Source organism: Uranotaenia lowii, chromosome 1 (assembly GCF_029784155.1).
Source record: "Uranotaenia lowii strain MFRU-FL chromosome 1, ASM2978415v1, whole genome shotgun sequence".
Classification (NCBI taxonomy): Eukaryota; Metazoa; Arthropoda; class Insecta; order Diptera; family Culicidae; genus Uranotaenia; species Uranotaenia lowii.
In genome coordinates, this window is record NC_073691.1 from 165,248,437 (window position 1) to 165,264,776 (window position 16,340).

General features: G+C 41.6%; 4 protein-coding genes and 1 long non-coding RNA gene across 8 annotated transcripts; 3 read left to right on the top strand and 2 right to left on the bottom strand.

Moving 5' to 3' along the window:
- The first annotated feature begins 7,446 nt into the window (after positions 1-7,446).
- On the top strand, positions 7,447-8,232 carry LOC129740636 (uncharacterized). Its single transcript, XR_008736327.1, has 2 exons — positions 7,447-7,815; positions 7,907-8,232. It is a non-coding gene; the product is annotated as an uncharacterized LOC129740636 (long non-coding RNA).
- Positions 8,233-9,183: 951 nt separating this feature from the next.
- Positions 9,184-11,227, top strand: LOC129739823 (DNA-directed RNA polymerase III subunit RPC3). Of its 4 annotated transcripts, none has more exons than XM_055731452.1 (3): positions 9,184-9,401; positions 9,455-9,763; positions 9,832-11,227. In XM_055731452.1, the coding sequence occupies exons 2-3, from the start codon at positions 9,617-9,619 to the stop codon at positions 11,206-11,208; spliced, it is 1,524 nt and encodes a 507-aa protein (XP_055587427.1). In that variant the 5' UTR covers positions 9,184-9,401; positions 9,455-9,616; the 3' UTR covers positions 11,209-11,227. The 4 variants fall into 4 exon arrangements, with proteins under 4 accessions (XP_055587427.1, XP_055587362.1, XP_055587509.1 ...); XM_055731387.1 differs by having other exon boundaries at positions 9,184-9,388; XM_055731534.1 differs by having other exon boundaries at positions 9,185-9,342.
- An 891-nt stretch (positions 11,228-12,118) lies between these two features.
- Positions 12,119-13,181, bottom strand: LOC129740243 (SAYSvFN domain-containing protein 1). The gene is made up of 2 exons (XM_055731876.1): positions 12,907-13,181; positions 12,119-12,723 (listed from the first exon to the last, which is right to left on the bottom strand). Exons 1-2 carry the CDS (start codon positions 13,051-13,053, stop codon positions 12,289-12,291), a joined length of 582 nt encoding a protein of 193 aa, XP_055587851.1. The 5' UTR covers positions 13,054-13,181; the 3' UTR covers positions 12,119-12,288.
- A 516-nt stretch (positions 13,182-13,697) lies between these two features.
- On the top strand, positions 13,698-14,491 carry LOC129740314 (mitochondrial intermembrane space import and assembly protein 40-B). Its single transcript, XM_055731991.1, has 2 exons — positions 13,698-14,052; positions 14,107-14,491. Exons 1-2 carry the CDS (start codon positions 13,835-13,837, stop codon positions 14,363-14,365), a joined length of 477 nt encoding a protein of 158 aa, XP_055587966.1. The 5' UTR covers positions 13,698-13,834; the 3' UTR covers positions 14,366-14,491.
- A 709-nt stretch (positions 14,492-15,200) lies between these two features.
- Positions 15,201-16,328, bottom strand: LOC129740151 (uncharacterized). Its single transcript, XM_055731791.1, has one exon. The coding sequence runs from the start codon at positions 16,193-16,195 to the stop codon at positions 15,269-15,271; it is 927 nt and encodes a 308-aa protein (XP_055587766.1). The 5' UTR covers positions 16,196-16,328; the 3' UTR covers positions 15,201-15,268.
- Positions 16,329-16,340: the final 12 nt, after the last annotated feature.

Consider the following 16,340-nt stretch of genomic DNA (forward strand, 5'->3'; position numbering starts at 1 on the left):
AAAATATTTTCCACAACTATATCCACTGCCCTTTGGAGAGATTCGCAACTATGCTCCAGCGAGGTTCCTCTTACAGCAATTGTTGTGTCATCGGCGTAATTTACGGTTATCACATCAGGAGGGACACTGTTGATCAATCCACTGATCACAACATTAAAGCATAACGGACTTAGTGGAGATCCCTGAGGAAGGCCTTTCCACGTTGTCCTAGATATTGAATCTAATCCATTTGAAATGCACAAATTCCTTTCTTCAAAAAGATGGAAAATACTTCTTACTAGGCATTCAGGGACTGTTAATGAGCGTAATTCGCGGACCAGAACATTAATTTCCACGTTGTCGTAGGCGGCTTTGATATCGAGGCTACATATCACCACATGCTCTCTTCTTTTCAAAGCTAAAGAAGCTTCATTAATCAGGGGAAACAACGCATCCATTGTTCCTCGTCCTTTCCTAAAACCGTTGATAGCTGAAGGGAATAAGTTGTTGTTTTCGATGAAATGTTCTAGTCGATCTTTGATTATGAGTTCATACACTTTGCGAAAACATGAAGCTAACGCGATTGGGCGAACAGCAGAAGGAGAAATCGGATCATGACCACTTTTAGGAATCGGTACAATTTTAAAGGTTTTCCAGCTTTCCGGAATTCTTCCTGAAGCAAAAATTTGGCAATAGATTTTTCGCAACTGACTAAGCGCCGCCCATGGGAGATGATTTATGACGGAATATGGAACACCATCCAAACCAGGAGCCGAATCTTTACCGATTTTTAAAACTGCTTGAATATCCGATACTGAGAATGGTAAACCAGTTTGAGGGCAACACGAACATTGTAGAAAAGCCGGGGGTAGATTTTTGGCAGATGAGGGAGCCAACTTGTCCAAAACATCGTTGGCCAAATTGTCCGAAATTCTAAGGTTTTTTGATGGCTCTCCGCGCCCTTTGAATCTTCTAGCCATCCTCCATAAGGTTGTGAGGGACGTAGAACTATCACAACTATCACAAAAATGTTGCCAACTTTTCCTCTTCTTCTCGCGTACCAAATTTCTGAACCTTCGTTCTGTATTAGCGTACCCTTCGTAAGCTTCGGTTGACAGCTCTCGTTTCCAAGCGCGGAAAGCAACTCTGGTGGCTTTCTTCGCTTCTGTTAGCTCTTCGTCCCAATAGGGTTGCGGTATTCGGCGAGTGTGGTTCGAGTTTACTGATGGACAGGATCTGCGCAGTGCTTGCCAAATCAGCTCAAAGAAGACATCAAAGCTATCCGGTTCTCCATTTTCGACGAATGATTCCTCGAGGCTTCCGGTAAAACGTTCCCAGTCGATTTTCCGAACATTGATTCCAGAGTAGAATTTCATCGCGCATGTAGTACTCGAATGAAAAACTATCGGAAAATGATCGCTTCCATTTGGTGAATCCAAAACCTCCCAGTCGAAGCACAAACTAAGGCTCGAAGAAACCAGCGTGATATCAATTGCGCCCCACGACCGGTTTACATCAAACCTAGTTGGCTGACCATTGTTGAGAATGACGAGATGAGATGTTTCGATGGCTTGATGAAGACGGTCTCCACGTGTGTTTCCATGATCGCTTCCCCATAGGTGATGTTTTGCGTTAAAGTCTCCTCCAATGATGCACGGTTTCGGAACGGTTGATAAAAAATTATCAAACTGAGTCTGCGATATGTTGGCTTGCGGGTGTATGTACACAGATACAATAGTGATCAACCCGGAGATGTATTTGATCTGGCAGGCAACGGCTTGAATATCCGCTGACAGTGCAATAGGAAATGCTACGGGATTCAGTTCTGAACGAATCGCGATGGCTACGCCCATCGAGTTTCGTCTGTGATCTTTACGAAAAATGGTGTGCTGCGGTAGACTAAAGTTTGTGTGATTGTCGAGATGTGTTTCACTCAAAAGCGAAATATTGATATTGTGTGTATTTATGAGCTGGATTAAAGATGAGCGTTTACTATTTATCCCTCTACAATTCCATTGTAGACATTGCAGAGGAACGGTGGCTGTTAAAGTGCTCGGTGTGGTGTTTTTCATAATCTGAGATTAGCAAAATATCCTTTCATTTTATCACTTACAACATCCGAAATTCTCTCCAAAACCATTTGTTGAATTTTTTGTCGAGTTTCAACATCTTCCTCAGGAACTTCCAGAGCCTCTGCAACGATATCGATGACCTCAGTAGATTCAATCGTCGATCGGATCGAATCGCAAACCCCGTCAGAAATGTTAACTTCAAGTTGGGGAAGCTCATCGTCCGAATCGACATTATGACGACGTTTGCTGGAAGGATTAGACCCATTCTTGTCAACATTACTTGTTTGGCAAGCAACTGCCACGGTGGATTTTGTTGTTGGTTGGGAGATGATAGTTAGTGAGTTTGATGATTCATTTGAAGTTGTTCCACAAAACCAATCGACACGTCCTTGTGAAAAAGTGTCGCGCCGCTCTTTATCGGTTTTCTTTTTTTGAATTATTTTCGGACAAAGCTTATGTGATCATTGGCCCGATGGGAGCCCAAACAGTTAACGCACTGGGGCTCACTATTTTCACATGCATGATCTTCGCCGCCCACTTGCTCCAAGCATTGGTTACAGCGTTTAGCACTCTTGCATCCTTTTTTATCATGTCCCAAGCGCCAGCAGTTACCACACTGGCGGACAGGATAAATGTACTGCTTAACAGAATAAAGCACTCTATTCAACTCGATGTGAGTAGGTAAACTCTGCCCAGCGAAAGTAAAAATCACCGTAAACAGGGCTTCCTCTTTATCATCAGCTAATTTTCTAAGCACACGACGAGCATGAACTATCTCCGGGTTATCAACTTGATTCGACTTGCGTTTATCGTACGCATTAGCAAACTTCAATTCTTCATCACAAATATCCGGCTCAATATAGGCTACCCCAAGGCACTCCACCAGCCGTTGGGGGATAAAAAAACGCACTTCATTTGAGGTACCGATGCCTGCTATTTCATTAGCAGCATCCCTCGATCGCATCAAAATTTTCATTTTGGTTTTAGAAACCGGCATAGCACGTATAAAATCGTCACCAAATTTCTTCACCAGACTTTTAGCAATCTTCGCAGCAGATATATTTCCGACATTTGTTTCAGCCATAACGAGATATGGCCCAGCATAATTTTCGTGATATTTCCGCACTCGAACTTCATTTTTCGATTACCTTGGTGTATCGTTGTGGGTCATTGCACCGCTCGACAATAGCGTGTGGAAGGAGAGAAGAAAAATAAATTAGATTTCGATTCAGCTCACACACACGATGTGCAACGTACCGTAGTTCAAACGAGACTGAAGAAAAACGCGTTTGGAATTTCGGAACAACTCATTATAATCCTATTTAAAAAATCGATCAAGAAATCAAGAAAAAATCAAGAAATCTGCATTATATTCACTTATTATTCGTTGATTATCAAGAACTTTTACTTTTTTCCTTGAATTTAAGATATTTTCGAGTTTCTCCCTTTGTTATTTTCGACTTCATGTTACGCCTGCAAGTTTCACCCAATAGGGCTTTTGCTACACACACAAACAAGAGGTCTGTTGGGCATACATTAGAGATTTTTATATGCGAAAAGAGCAAAATTCAACTAAAATGATGGTTTTCTCTGAAATGAATGTTCAATTTCTCTTAAAAACATTCATAAAGTATACTTCGAATCATTTGCTAACAGTGGAAATTTTTTTATGAATATTTTGATGGATATCAGTGCGGAACCAAGCAAAACAAAATGGAAAAACAAGCCAGCCATTATTGTAAAGCACATTGAACGGTCCCCCCAGATCGTTTGATCAGGTACTCAGGCCTATATTATAAAATTTTGGACCAGGAAGATCAAGTTAAGAGTTTTTGTTATGAAATTGACAAAGAAACTTCAGCAATATTTGTCCTACTTCCACTAGAAACGCTCCTACCCTGTACAAAATCTTATTTTTTTCAAAGAACCTGCATCGAAATCAGAAAACAAATCACCAAGAAGCAATAAAATGTTCTAGCTTTTGAAAAATGTGTCGTACACAAGAAACTTTTCAATAGTTTTCATAAATTCTTCGAAAAATATATTTCTTTCGTCGATTTTATAGACACTATAATTTGATATAGTCTGGCAAAGAGAATGACGGGAGCCAATCGAACTGTCATTCGCGGGAGCCAATCGAGCAAACTTTCTGAATATAGGAAAATCATGCATGAAGTATTGTGATTCACAAAGCTTTTCTGGCTTTGTGATAACATTAACAAGAGTTATTTAGCATAATTTTCACTTTTTTCACCTATAGACTGTCGTGTCGTGACATAGACCATATAATATATTTTTAAAAAGCGATTTCGAGTTGAAGTGACGAAAATAGCATATAGTTTACGAATCTGAGAAACTATTTTTAATTTTGCAACTGGAGAGAGTTATGAAGAGCTTGAATATTATCGTAGAATGCTCGATTGGCTCCGCGCGAATGACAGTTCGATTGGCTCCCATCGTTCTCTTTGCCAGACTATATGAAATTATAGTGTCTATAGGAATATTTAAACAAGGTAGAGCCGATTCGCACTCAGAGTTGTTTTTGACATTTCTTACGAACACCCGGATCGAAAAATCGGCCCAAAATCGGTAGGATTTCGAACCGTTCAACCCGAGAATCGGTTAGAATTCTGACGAGAAATCCAACCGATTTCCGACGAATTCAGTGCCCTGGTGAAACAACTTTCCTGACGACGATAAGTTTTTGCGAGTGAGCTGTCAAAACAACCTGGTCGTTTCAAGACGGAAATAGGTTAGATTTCCTACTAAAATCTAATGGTTTTCCGGTCAAAAATTGACGGTTTTCCGATCGAAATCGGACAAAAAATCCGAACGCTTTGCCCTGTTGTTTTTGTTGTTTTTCTGCCCAAATGTCAATTTCTGTTCGGATTTCAAATTTTTGAAAATAAAACAATAAAATTATTTCTATGGATAGTTTAATATATATTTTTTTTTTGCAATACACAATATTTCAGCTGCATTGCTATTATTGCTAATGTTGTTCACGGTAGCTAAACTCGAAGGAGGACCACTTGCGGTCCCACTGCTGCTGCTACTCATTCCACTGCATGCAGCAGCAGCTGCAGCGACTGCCCGGTGCTGCAACAAGATGGCCCTCAGCTGGAAGGCCAACGGTGTCTCGGAATGTTCTTCGTTGTGATTTTCATCGTGTTGCCGATGACAAGATTCGTGGCTGGTGAAAATAGCAGGTTTCTGATCTTCCGATCTACGACGGTTCATGGTGCTGGAACCTTCCAATGGCGATTGGAGATGACGATGGGTTGGGATGATTGTTTGGCCCTTGATGGAGCAACATCTGCTGAAGCAGTGACGATTGTGGTGGCACAACTTCGAGTTATGCTTCGAGCGTTTCGATGGGAAGCTGGTTTTCGGTTGTATCCTCAAATTTTGTTGGATCCGGTTCCAATTCACCCGAACCAGTCTAACTTGTTCTACCGGGTTCTCGACATTTGGAAGTCCTCCTCCAAGGTTATCTATTGAGTCAAGAAAGAAACAAGAACAAAACAAAAACAACACGCGTTACTATACTATGGTTAGGCTACGCTACCGAATCGGACTTACCCGTATCGAGGTGCAATCCAGTATCATGTCGATCACCTCCCGGCTAGGGTTACCTTGTGCAGGGAAGAGAGAACAGGAAAGGTCCTCCACGGAAAAGCATAGACGACAACGACAACTTTCATCCACAACAAGCGCTAAAGCTGAGGCTGCTGCTGATGGTTGTTCCATTTTCGCTCGATGATGGTTTCCTTCCACTGCAGCTAAAAACAAACGGAACCAGTTTCATGATACTGCTGCTCCTGCGGTTTCAAAAAAGATTTCAGCCGCGCACGCACGTACCTGCCGACCGAACCGATGAGAAAAAATAAATATTTGACGTACGTTTCGAATCGTTTTCGATTGACAGTTTAGCCAGTGATGTCAACCTTCCAGATTTTGTCTGGATCTTCCAGACTTTTTGAACTTTCGTCAGTTGGCAGTTGGCATCTCTGGTCCCGCCAAGTAAAACTGACAGAATTCGAATCGAAACCGAACCGATTCGAACTGATCGATTTTGATTTCTGTCATTGTATGGCAGCGGAGAAATGGTCGGGAAAATCCAAGAGAATCCCGCATACGAAAAAACTATATCTCAAACAGTCTATACGATACATATACAGCTTCAGAAAAAGTGATTGTCTCTGTAAACGTAGATGTTTCATTAAACTTTACTTCAACGAAAAATTTGAACGATAAAAACGAAACATGAACCTTCATATAAAAAGGTGATGGTATCTGGAAAGATGATAGAATGGTATGAACGATTTCCTTCAATTTTTCTGTAACCGTTAAATTGATCTCAAACTGTTAACCATACCGTTCACGAGTTATGTCAAAAATGAACGAAACGCTGGTCAAAGATGCCAAATAGTTTTGCGAAAAATCAGTACGCATTATTTTATGCGTGCTCTACCATAGGTGCAAACTGAAGACATAGAAACATCAAATTGGTGTTTACAAGAAACATTGATTTGTATTGAACGGAATTTCTTATTGGAATCAATAACTCATTAATGTTTCTTAAATAATCTCAAATTTCTGTCCATAATCATCCTGATCATTTAAAATATTTACCCTAAAATTTTGCATCTCAACATTCATAGAAATCTTGTTAAAACATTGTATCTGGCACCACTGAAGCAAACGTTTCGTTTTATGACATTGTTACGCCGGGAGAATTTGTTTTCTTTTCGCAACGTGAGCGGCTCGGAAAATCGAAACTCAGCCTGCTGGAGCAGGTGCAATCAGTACGCTGGAATATTAAAATTTATAAGCGATTGCAGACGCACGATGAACTTTGTATATCAGGTAAGTGAAAATTATAATCTTCTTAAAGCAAATCCGATAACTCCGTTACTTCCGTTCCAGGTTACGCTACAGGAACCCCCACAGTTCCATCCGTGCTATGGATTGCTTGGCACCGGACCTTTGGGACGTTCTACAGGGCATGCTGTTTGAAATATTGAACAGCAGGAAGCACGACAAAATGCGGCAAATAGATGGTAATATTCAAAGAAATAAAATATAATTATACAATAAGAAAATATTTTGTATTCCTGTCCGAAAATCTCCCATATACATAAAAATTTGCGTTTGTGTGCGTGCTCTTTTCACGAACGATTTATAAAACGGTTTGAATAACGTTGGAATAAATGAAAGTCAAATCGTTAAAGAACTATTCACGTAAGCGTTTAGGGCTGAGAGCTCCTCGAAATAACTATAACGATTACAATCCGATGATCTAAATACATTTTCCACAATCGGTTATTAAACCAAACCTGGACTTCATGTAGAACAGTTCCTCCATACAAGTGTTTTAACAGTTTTTAAGGGCATCCGCAGCAATCGCGAGCAAAGTGAAAATGCTCACGAGTTTAATCACTTCCATACCGCACCGGGGGTTAGTATGAAGGTGAGCAAAATAGGGCCGATGCCGTCGGGACCGACGAAATCACCAAATTTGCTCACTAGAAAGGGGCGAGAGCAAACATGCACTGAAAAAAATTCTACCGTTTTGAGCAGAATTAAACAAACGATGTCGCAGCGTGTAGATGTTTGTTGATATTTATTTTAAGAAAAAACTGTATCAGATTAAAATTGTGGATGGTTTTTTTTGGAATTACCAGTTAAATTTGCAATTTCGTTACATTTTTTCGGGTTTTTCCAAGAATTGAACGAGAAAGTGTACATGCTGGTTCTGATGGTGAGTTATTTATTTTGTATTTTATACTGTTTTGGAATTTTTTCTATCTATGAATTTTGATAACATTTTTTCCTTTCTCACTCAATTTCAGATAAACAAACTTGAAGCATCGTAATTTGTGACCAAAAATGGTCACTCGGAGTTTCTCGGAGTAATAATAATCGAGACCAGTGCGCTGTGCAGGATTTTTGTATCCAACCGGCCAATATGGGTGGCATTCCAGTACTGTCCCTACCGATTCGGCTTTCGAAACGAGGTCTCTCAATAAGTTTGCAACTAATGGGACCCAGTTTTTCGGAGCAGCAACTATTTCAATCAGCACGTTGGATAGAAAAAGAAGTTGAAGATTTTTTAGAGAAGTATGATTTTAATATAAATATAATAAACAAATAAAGTTGAATTGTTTAGTTTGTTGAATTTTGTTTTTCGGGTGTTAGGGTGTGTTTCGGGGGTGTTAAGAAATAAAAGTGCCCGGCGTTTTGAAAGCAAAATCGAGCTTAATTCGAAAATATATTCTTATCTGAACTTATTCTTATCTGAATTTATTTTATTCAATCAAGTCGTCCTACAATGCAATAAGTTTTTAATCACAATCCAGCAAACGGGTGACACTGAATTGGAAACACCGTAAGGGAAACTCAACGCTTTACCGAAAGGATCAATGTTGAATCGGTCGCCGAAAACAACCACCACCGGTTGAAAGCGGTGTCCTATAGATATGATGACGAGGCCAAGCGAAGCAAACATCCTGCTCGGAAGTTCTTGCTGCATCCGTCATCGGACCCGATTACTGGTGTTCAAAGTTGCTTGGCCTTGCTGCTGCTGTACGGCATGTTCAACCAGGATGTAGACTTTGACGTCACGATACGGATAGCAGCTATCCCGTCAAATAACTGCCAACACCCCCAGGCCCTTTTAAGACCAACATTCATTAAAATTTCAGCAAAAAACTGACGACTCCGAAAATTTACTCGGTACGTATTAATTTAAGATTAAGATTTTCTTCAAAAGTTTTCTCAGTGCAATGCCAAATTTGAAAATAATTATGCTACCGCCCGGTGCGCAAAAGAGTGAGTATCCCAAAACCGGTCCGCTGAAATGAGCAAAACCGGGCCGCGTATACTCACTTATTGGTGCGTTTGCTCTAACAATTACATAACCTAACGACATATTTAAAATAATGTGAATTTGGAATTCACGATTCAACTAATGTATTTCACAGTTTGAATAATCGTTTGCTAAGCGTTTTTTTACACTTCATCAAATCGTCTTTTTACTATTTGAGAGATCGTTCGGTAACAATCCTCATTTATGCGGGATTCGAAGGGAAACCGGATAGATTCAAACTGACAACTAATAGTTTGACAGTAATCGGTCCGGTTGCGATGTTCGTTCCGATCCGGGCACTTGCTGAGCGTGTGAGACGGGACAATTAACCTCAAAAACTTTCGGTACAAAAAGCGGGCAGCCGGTTGACATACATGGTCGTTTTTAAGGTTAATTGTCTCAAAACTGGAATTTCTTATGGTGAAACAACCAGCATAATATCACGAACACTACCAGCGGCAAATAGGTTTATTTAACGAGTTAGTTTTGTTTACTATAGTTTCTTTAGGTTTATTTCTCGTATTCGTTTCAGGAACTGCGAACTGTCACCACAAAAGGAAATCAAGTCATTCAGTGTTTTCATAAAAATAACGTGCTATCTTGCGCGTAGTCGGTGTTGGACTAATCGATTTATTTGATTTCCGCGGTTTAACTATTTAAAATATTAAACTGTAACAAAAAGTTTTTAAAGAAAATGTCGATACAGTTGGGCAAATTGTGTTCCTGCATAGTGCAGCAGCACTTCGGTGATACGGTACGAATGGTGGCCGATGATCTGTTTGCGGCCGTGTCCAAAACGCTCCCGATGATAATTAAAAGCACCGGTTTAACGAAATCTGAGGTGTGTTTTTTTCTAATTAAACATTGTTTTTTTTAAGGTACGACATTTATCTATATTACACTTTTCAGGTGTGCAAATCGTTAGCTATTTTGCTAAAATTTAGTTTAGCCCGATTCCAGCCAAATAAAGCAACCACCGCTACGGAGTACAGTTTGGACTACGAAAGAATACTCATGATTCTCAGATATCCTCGTTTTGTTCATTTGATTCAAACTAAGTACGGTCACGAGTCGGCTATCCTTACTGAAGAACTTCTGAGAGCCGGCTGTCAAACTGCGTCTCATGTAATCCTTAAAGCCACATCGATTTCCGATGTGAAGGATCGGAACACGATTTCGAAAATGAGAGAGCAATTCACCGAATTGGTAACGCTCAATTATTTCATTCGAGCCCCGGTAGCGAAGCCCATCGAGTCAAACAACGATTTGTTGATGTCCGAGCACGACGAATCTAGGCTGTTCCAGATGCCGGAATTGGATCTAAAGCAACTGTTGGACTTGCATGAACAGAAATCTACGAAAGTGCCGGACGAAGGCATCCATTGGTTGGTGAATTTGGAAAAATTTCATCTCGATTTTCGTGACTCGATAATGATCGGCTCCGTAGAGCGGTTGATCGATACGAATGCTGGTGAATGTTTTAAATTTCTGCTTCAGCTGATGTACGACCGCACGAAGGCCTGGGAAACGGTGTCCAATCCGATACCGATGGTAGAGCTGAAACAGCTTTGCGAAAAAAAATCTCCGAATGCGGAAATGATCAAATTTCTGGACCAGTACGTTGCTGTTATTGAATCGGTAAACTTTGTTAGCAAATTTGGGGATACTGGTGGGGGTCAGTACACGGTCAATATGAAAAAGATAATGGAACAGCTCACTTGGAGCTGTATCGATAACGTTATAACGGAAAAGTATGGATCTAAGGCGGCTCGGATATTTCGCGTTATTCGTTTGAAGAAATACATCGAACAGGAAGATATTCAAAAGGAAGCTATGGTCCCGGCCAAGGAGGCTAAGCAACTGACCTACAAGCTGCTAGAGGAGAATTTTCTACAAATCCAGACATTCCGTAAACCGGGAGGAGGCAATGCAGGTGCTCCGAAATCGTTTTTCCTGTTTTTCGTCAATCAAACGCAAATTGTGTCAATGCTGCTGGAAACTTGCTACAAGGCCCTGTATAACTCCATCACTCGATCTACTCACGACAAAACCGTGAATAGGCGGTTGATCGAGAAAAGCCAGCGACTGGACAGCATCGTAGAAGCGATGAAAGACCGCGGCGAATCGGAAGAGTACATAGCCGAGATATTGGAAACCTTGACGCCACCGGAGAAAGAAATCCTACAGAAAGTTAAGATTCGAGTGAAGAGTTTGTACAGTGCCGAAATCGGTATTGATGAAAGCATTTTTCTGCTCAAATTGTACCAGCAGTATCAGAAGAAATAAAATTGGGCTGTCACTGAAATTGATGCTGTTTCTCTTTACGTTTACAATGATTGTATACCGATTGGCATAAAGTCATTTGGCATAAAGCCGTTTGGCATAACGCCTTTTGGCATAAAAGTCGTTTGACATAAAGTCGTTTGGCATAATGGCCGTTTGGCATAATGGTCGTTTGGCATAATGGTCATTTGGCATAATGGCCGTTTGGCATAATTGCCGTTTGGCATAATGGCCGTTTGGCATAAAATGATGAATAAAAATTTGGAGGAAGCCTACTCACGCTTCGCGTTCGAACTAAAATAAAATATGGTCCTTACGCTTCGCGTTGCGGACCGGGCTAGGGGATTGTCCCTAGCTTTGGGTAAACCTAGAAACACGGGGCCTTCCTAGGGCTTTGAATAAACCTAGAAAGACATGGCCGTTCTAAAATGATGGATCAAAATTTCGAGTAAGCCTCCTCACGCTTCGCGTTCGAACTAAAATGAAGTATGGTCCTTACGCTTCGCGTTGCGGACCGGGCTAGGGGATTGTCCCTAGCTTTGGGTAAACCTAGAAACACGGGGCCTTCCTAGGGATTTGATTAAACCTAGAAAATCGGTAAATTGAAAAAAAAACTTATGTATTTAAATGTTTAGCAACAGTTTATGTTACCTTATAAATTTTTATATTTTTATGCCAAATGACCATTATGCCAAACGTCCATTATGCCAAACGGCCATTATGCCAAACGACTTTATGCCAAACGACTTTTATGCCAAACGACGTTATGCCAAACGGCATTATGCCAAATGACTTTAGGCCAAACGGCGTAGGACCGTTTACAATATTTTAGTTTTTCAAATCAAATTTCTACTTCAAAGTTGTTCGGATAATTAAATGTTCAAAAATGCTATTTTGTATAAATATATTTTCTTATTTTAAGTAATAAATATAACCTTCTCTATCTTTTCATCGATATAGTTTCAAAAACACACAACAAAATCTTGCAGAAACGCTGTAAATTTTAGTAATATGTAGAGTACAAACAACTTACTTCGTTTATCAGCACCAGTTGAATCTCCTTCGGAATTCCCTCCTCAAGCATCAGTGCCGAATTCCGATTTCCCGCTCGAATTGTTCCGCCTTTAGGGTTCCGTCGATAGATTCACAGTTGGCGTTGAACACACTGTACGCACTGACCTCTCCAGGCGGTTTCGGTTCGGTCCGGGTGTTGAAGTAGATGCCGACCAGTGCCGACAGCATCAAGAAAACCACTCCGAACCGTAGCTCGATGGCGATTGCGTACAGCGTGGCCCAGAAGAGGAAGTAAACAAAGTACGTTACATAGGTCAGATAGGATCGCGGCGGTTTCGGGACCTCTTCGCCATCGGGTGGTTGCTCGAAGGAGTCGCCTGACCCGGTGCTGACAATCGATTCAGTGGTGGAACTCTTGCGCACCTTTTCTCCAGGATCTTTGTTGCTCTTGTGTGTGGTGTGGACCGGAGCTATTTTTTCAGGCCTTACAGCCGTGGTATCAATCTGAAAGACGAGGAAAGACTTCTTTTTTATTTTACCGTTATACCGAAGGACAACCACCCTTTGCTTCCATGATTCATATTTTCCAGGTTGTTTAAAATGTGTCACTTCTCAAAAACCTACTTTAAAAAAACAACAATACGTTGGCATCTCAAACAAGAAAATATCAATCATCACAACACCTACATCTGCCTCAACGATGACGTGGGTCGCCTTTTCATCCTCCCGACGGACTTGCTGGAAAGAAACCATATTGTACAGCCGCTCCCGGAACTGGTTCAGTACGGCCTGGCGACGTTTCTGGCTCCGGTAGCTGTTGAGTTTGGCTTCCATAAACGGTTAACTACAGTGGGTTAATTATTAAGAACCGAATTCCGTGAAATCCCAAATAAGAATCGAACGACATCGAACCACCGATCGACAGCAATCCACGAATGCGAAATTTGTTTGAGTATTCTGTGTTGATTCATTTGTTTCGCATCGCATAGAAACAGGGTGAATCAAAAAATACGCCCACTCCGCCCACCGTGGGCTATATCGAGCGGCTCGCATCTCTAATTTAACAAAAATCACGCGTGTATCAAAGCGTCAAAGAACGAAAAGTTTAATGCAATTTTCAAAACTGTTTTTACTCCAAGAAATCGATTACCAGCCCTAAAAGATGAATTATTTTATCTTTTAAAACATTGTGCCAGTATATTATGAGTGATTACTATTACCTGGATGTCTCACTGTAAGTAGAAAGAAATACACTTGCCTCCACCAAAGAAAGTGATTATGAAACAGACTGTTTCCAGAAAGTTGGCTACAGATCCAGATCAACTGTTGCCGGTGTTCTTCAAGAGCAGCCTCGAACAATCTCTAACGAAAATTTTTGGCGAAATCGGAGGACAAACCACTATCGACGTACTCAAATTCGATTCGGATCGAGTCAGGGCGATTATTCGGGTACCGGCCGGTTTCTACGTAAAATTTCGGGCTGCCACAAGCCTGACTGGACAATTTCAGGGAATTCCCTGCCACTTCGTGATCCACAAAGCTACCCCCATATTGATTGGCTTGCTGGAAACGTTCCTAGAGTACTAAAGGGCAAGACTACGCGTACCCGAACAACATGTCGATTTGTAAAAGTTTCGGCAAGGATAAAGTCATCTTTGCCACCAAGGAAGATCATGCGGTTCCGAGTACAGTGAAACTGCCCGAATCGGAACCGGCTCCGGGTTTGATCCTTGAAAATGGGGAAATCAACTGGGGCTGTCCCTGTCTAGGGGGGATGGCCACCGGCCCTTGCGGAGTCGAATTCCGGGACGCGTTTTCTTGCTTCCATTACAGGTTTGAAAATAATAAAAAAAAATTTAAAATTATTACAAAATTTCTTTTTTACAGTGAGGCACAGCCAAAAGGGTCGGACTGTTACGATGCCTTTCGGACAATGCAAGATTGTATGTCCAACTATCCGGGCGTCTACAAACAAAACCAGCACGACGACGACGACGATGACGAAGATGGAGGAGCTGCTGGAGGTCTGGGGTTAGCTCTGGAAGCGGCAGATGATGAATCATCTGCTGCTGGGCCAAGCAGAAACCCAAGTGAAGCAGCTGATAGTAACGGCAGTTCGACGGAATTGGCACAAAAAGGTGCTTAGATGCGTTCTAGTTCATGCGTTTCAAATGTTGCTGAATAATGTGTACCATAGTTGATCCTTGAATTTATAGTTTGTAACGTTATCTTTGAACGTATCCATTTCCAGAATAAAGTTGAGTAGAAAGAACCAACATTATAATAATACTCTAATATCCTAAATCATAATCATCGTCATAATTGCCTGAGGATGAAGTGAAGTGTTACTGAAGTGGAAAACTTTGGTTAAATGGAAATTTGTCGTTCGTCGCCATGGGACCCATAAACGGGTGACGGCTATCTGTTACTCAAGATAGCCCCTCAAGTTCACCATGGGTTGGAAATCTGAAGCTCTTTCACTTTACGATCCAAGTTTTTTTTGAGCGACGAACGTGTTAAGAACTGCGGACAATTACCTTATCGTTACTTCGATAGTTGTCCGAACTTGCAACGTTACAACCTTTTTTACACTGATTTGAGAAATCGCGTTAGGTCGCGCAGTGATAAGATGACTCAAAACACTCGCTTAGCTGGACTCCAGTCAGTATAGACGCTCCTGACAAAAAACTTCTTCCAGATGGGCTCCGAGGACCATTTCCGTGAAGCCCATTTGAAGTAACGTTTTTCTTCTGTTGCAACATGACTATATAGCAAGGAATAAAGTAAACGAGTGCTAGCTAGATGCTGCGGACGGGGCGAAATTCCGCCTTGGTCCGCGACGGTTTCGATACGTCTCGCTCACCAGACCACGTACCGCAACGAAATTCCAGTGCCTTGTGCCTATTATTACAGGAAATATGATATCAACTACAAACGTGCTCCCAGTCAGGCTTTCTCTGAAGATAATATTCGAACAGCGCTTAAATTTTCATAAACTCTAAAATTTTGGAACTACTAGAACATGCTTGTATTTTCTATGTTTGATCATTCACCCTTCAGAATCGTACGGTATTTGTTTGATGCCACCATTGATTGCTTGTTCTGCATCAGTACCAGCTTCTTTCGATCCTTTTTGGCGAGCACTTTCCCTGGCTTCCTTATTGTACTGGGCCCATGCCTGTTTGTTGCGATTCAAATATTTGTTAATTTTGTTCATGATTGCTGCGTGGTCCAAACCTAGGACATCGTGCCGCATGACCGGTAACGGGTCATCATCGTCATCTACTAGAGGAGTGTCAACACTGGTTCTATCCAGTTGTCCGATTTCTTTCCTAACCGAATCAGGAAGGGTTAAGTCTAGCTTATATTCTGCTTTCAGGTTTAAAGTGGCATCCGTCGGGACGAAATCTTCCCCGAAATCTGCCTTTTTTAACGCTCCGTCTAAATCGGTTATCAACCCGTACCCTTTGTCCTTCACAAAGTTTAACCTAGGAACCTGTCCCATGAGCCGAAGCTGTGAAAGCTCATGTCGCAATCCGTTCGAAACTCGCTTCAGCAGACGTCCTATGTCCATGTCGCGACCGCTATCCCGCGAGAACCAGAACACGTTCAGTCCGTGGAAGTCGCTGCTCATTTTTACCCGCGAAATTTGAATTCCGTAGCCGACCAGTTCCTCAGAATGTTCCCCGGTAGCCATCAGGTCGGTTATCTGTTCCATGAACAGCTTATTCAGGACGGCCATCCGTCGGCTAGAGGATTTTCCGCCTCCCGAAGCACCGGAAACGCTCAGTGAAACAGTGCTGCCGGAAAGACCCGTGCCGCGGTTTTTCTCTCCGTACCATTTCCGTTTGGCGGCACGTTCGGAACCGTACATGATTTTGTTGAGCACCTTACCGGATTTCGAGTAGCTCCCGGCTGTTCGTATTCCAGGAGCACTGTTGATAACTGCCAGCCGCTGGAAGGCTCGGACCAACATGCTGAAATGGTATCGAAATTTGATTGTCAGTCTGAATGCATATTGCACATAAAAATTGTATTTTTGTTTCTATAGATTTTCTTTGCGCCGATTGTTAATTCTCCGCGAGCTCAAAACGCCGAGCCTTATTTGCGCGTATAAGCGG

What these genes read in the sequence shown, in the direction of transcription:
- LOC129739823 (XM_055731452.1), top strand. Translation starts at nt 9,617, where the DNA reads ATGTCGATACAGTTGGGCAAATTGTGTTCCTGCATAGTGCAGCAGCAC. An exon ending in CCGGTTTAACGAAATCTGAG is followed by an intron (nt 9,764 to 9,831) that starts GTGTGTTTTTTT and finishes TACACTTTTCAG; the next exon opens with GTGTGCAAATCGTTAGCTAT.
- LOC129740243 (XM_055731876.1), bottom strand. Translation starts at nt 13,053, where the DNA reads ATGGAAGCCAAACTCAACAGCTACCGGAGCCAGAAACGTCGCCAGGCC. An exon ending in ACGTCATCGTTGAGGCAGAT is followed by an intron (nt 12,724 to 12,906) that starts GTAGGTGTTGTG and finishes CTCGTCTTTCAG; the next exon opens with ATTGATACCACGGCTGTAAG.
- LOC129740314 (XM_055731991.1), top strand. Translation starts at nt 13,835, where the DNA reads ATGTCGATTTGTAAAAGTTTCGGCAAGGATAAAGTCATCTTTGCCACC. An exon ending in TTTTCTTGCTTCCATTACAG is followed by an intron (nt 14,053 to 14,106) that starts GTTTGAAAATAA and finishes TCTTTTTTACAG; the next exon opens with TGAGGCACAGCCAAAAGGGT.
- LOC129740151 (XM_055731791.1), bottom strand. Translation starts at nt 16,195, where the DNA reads ATGTTGGTCCGAGCCTTCCAGCGGCTGGCAGTTATCAACAGTGCTCCT.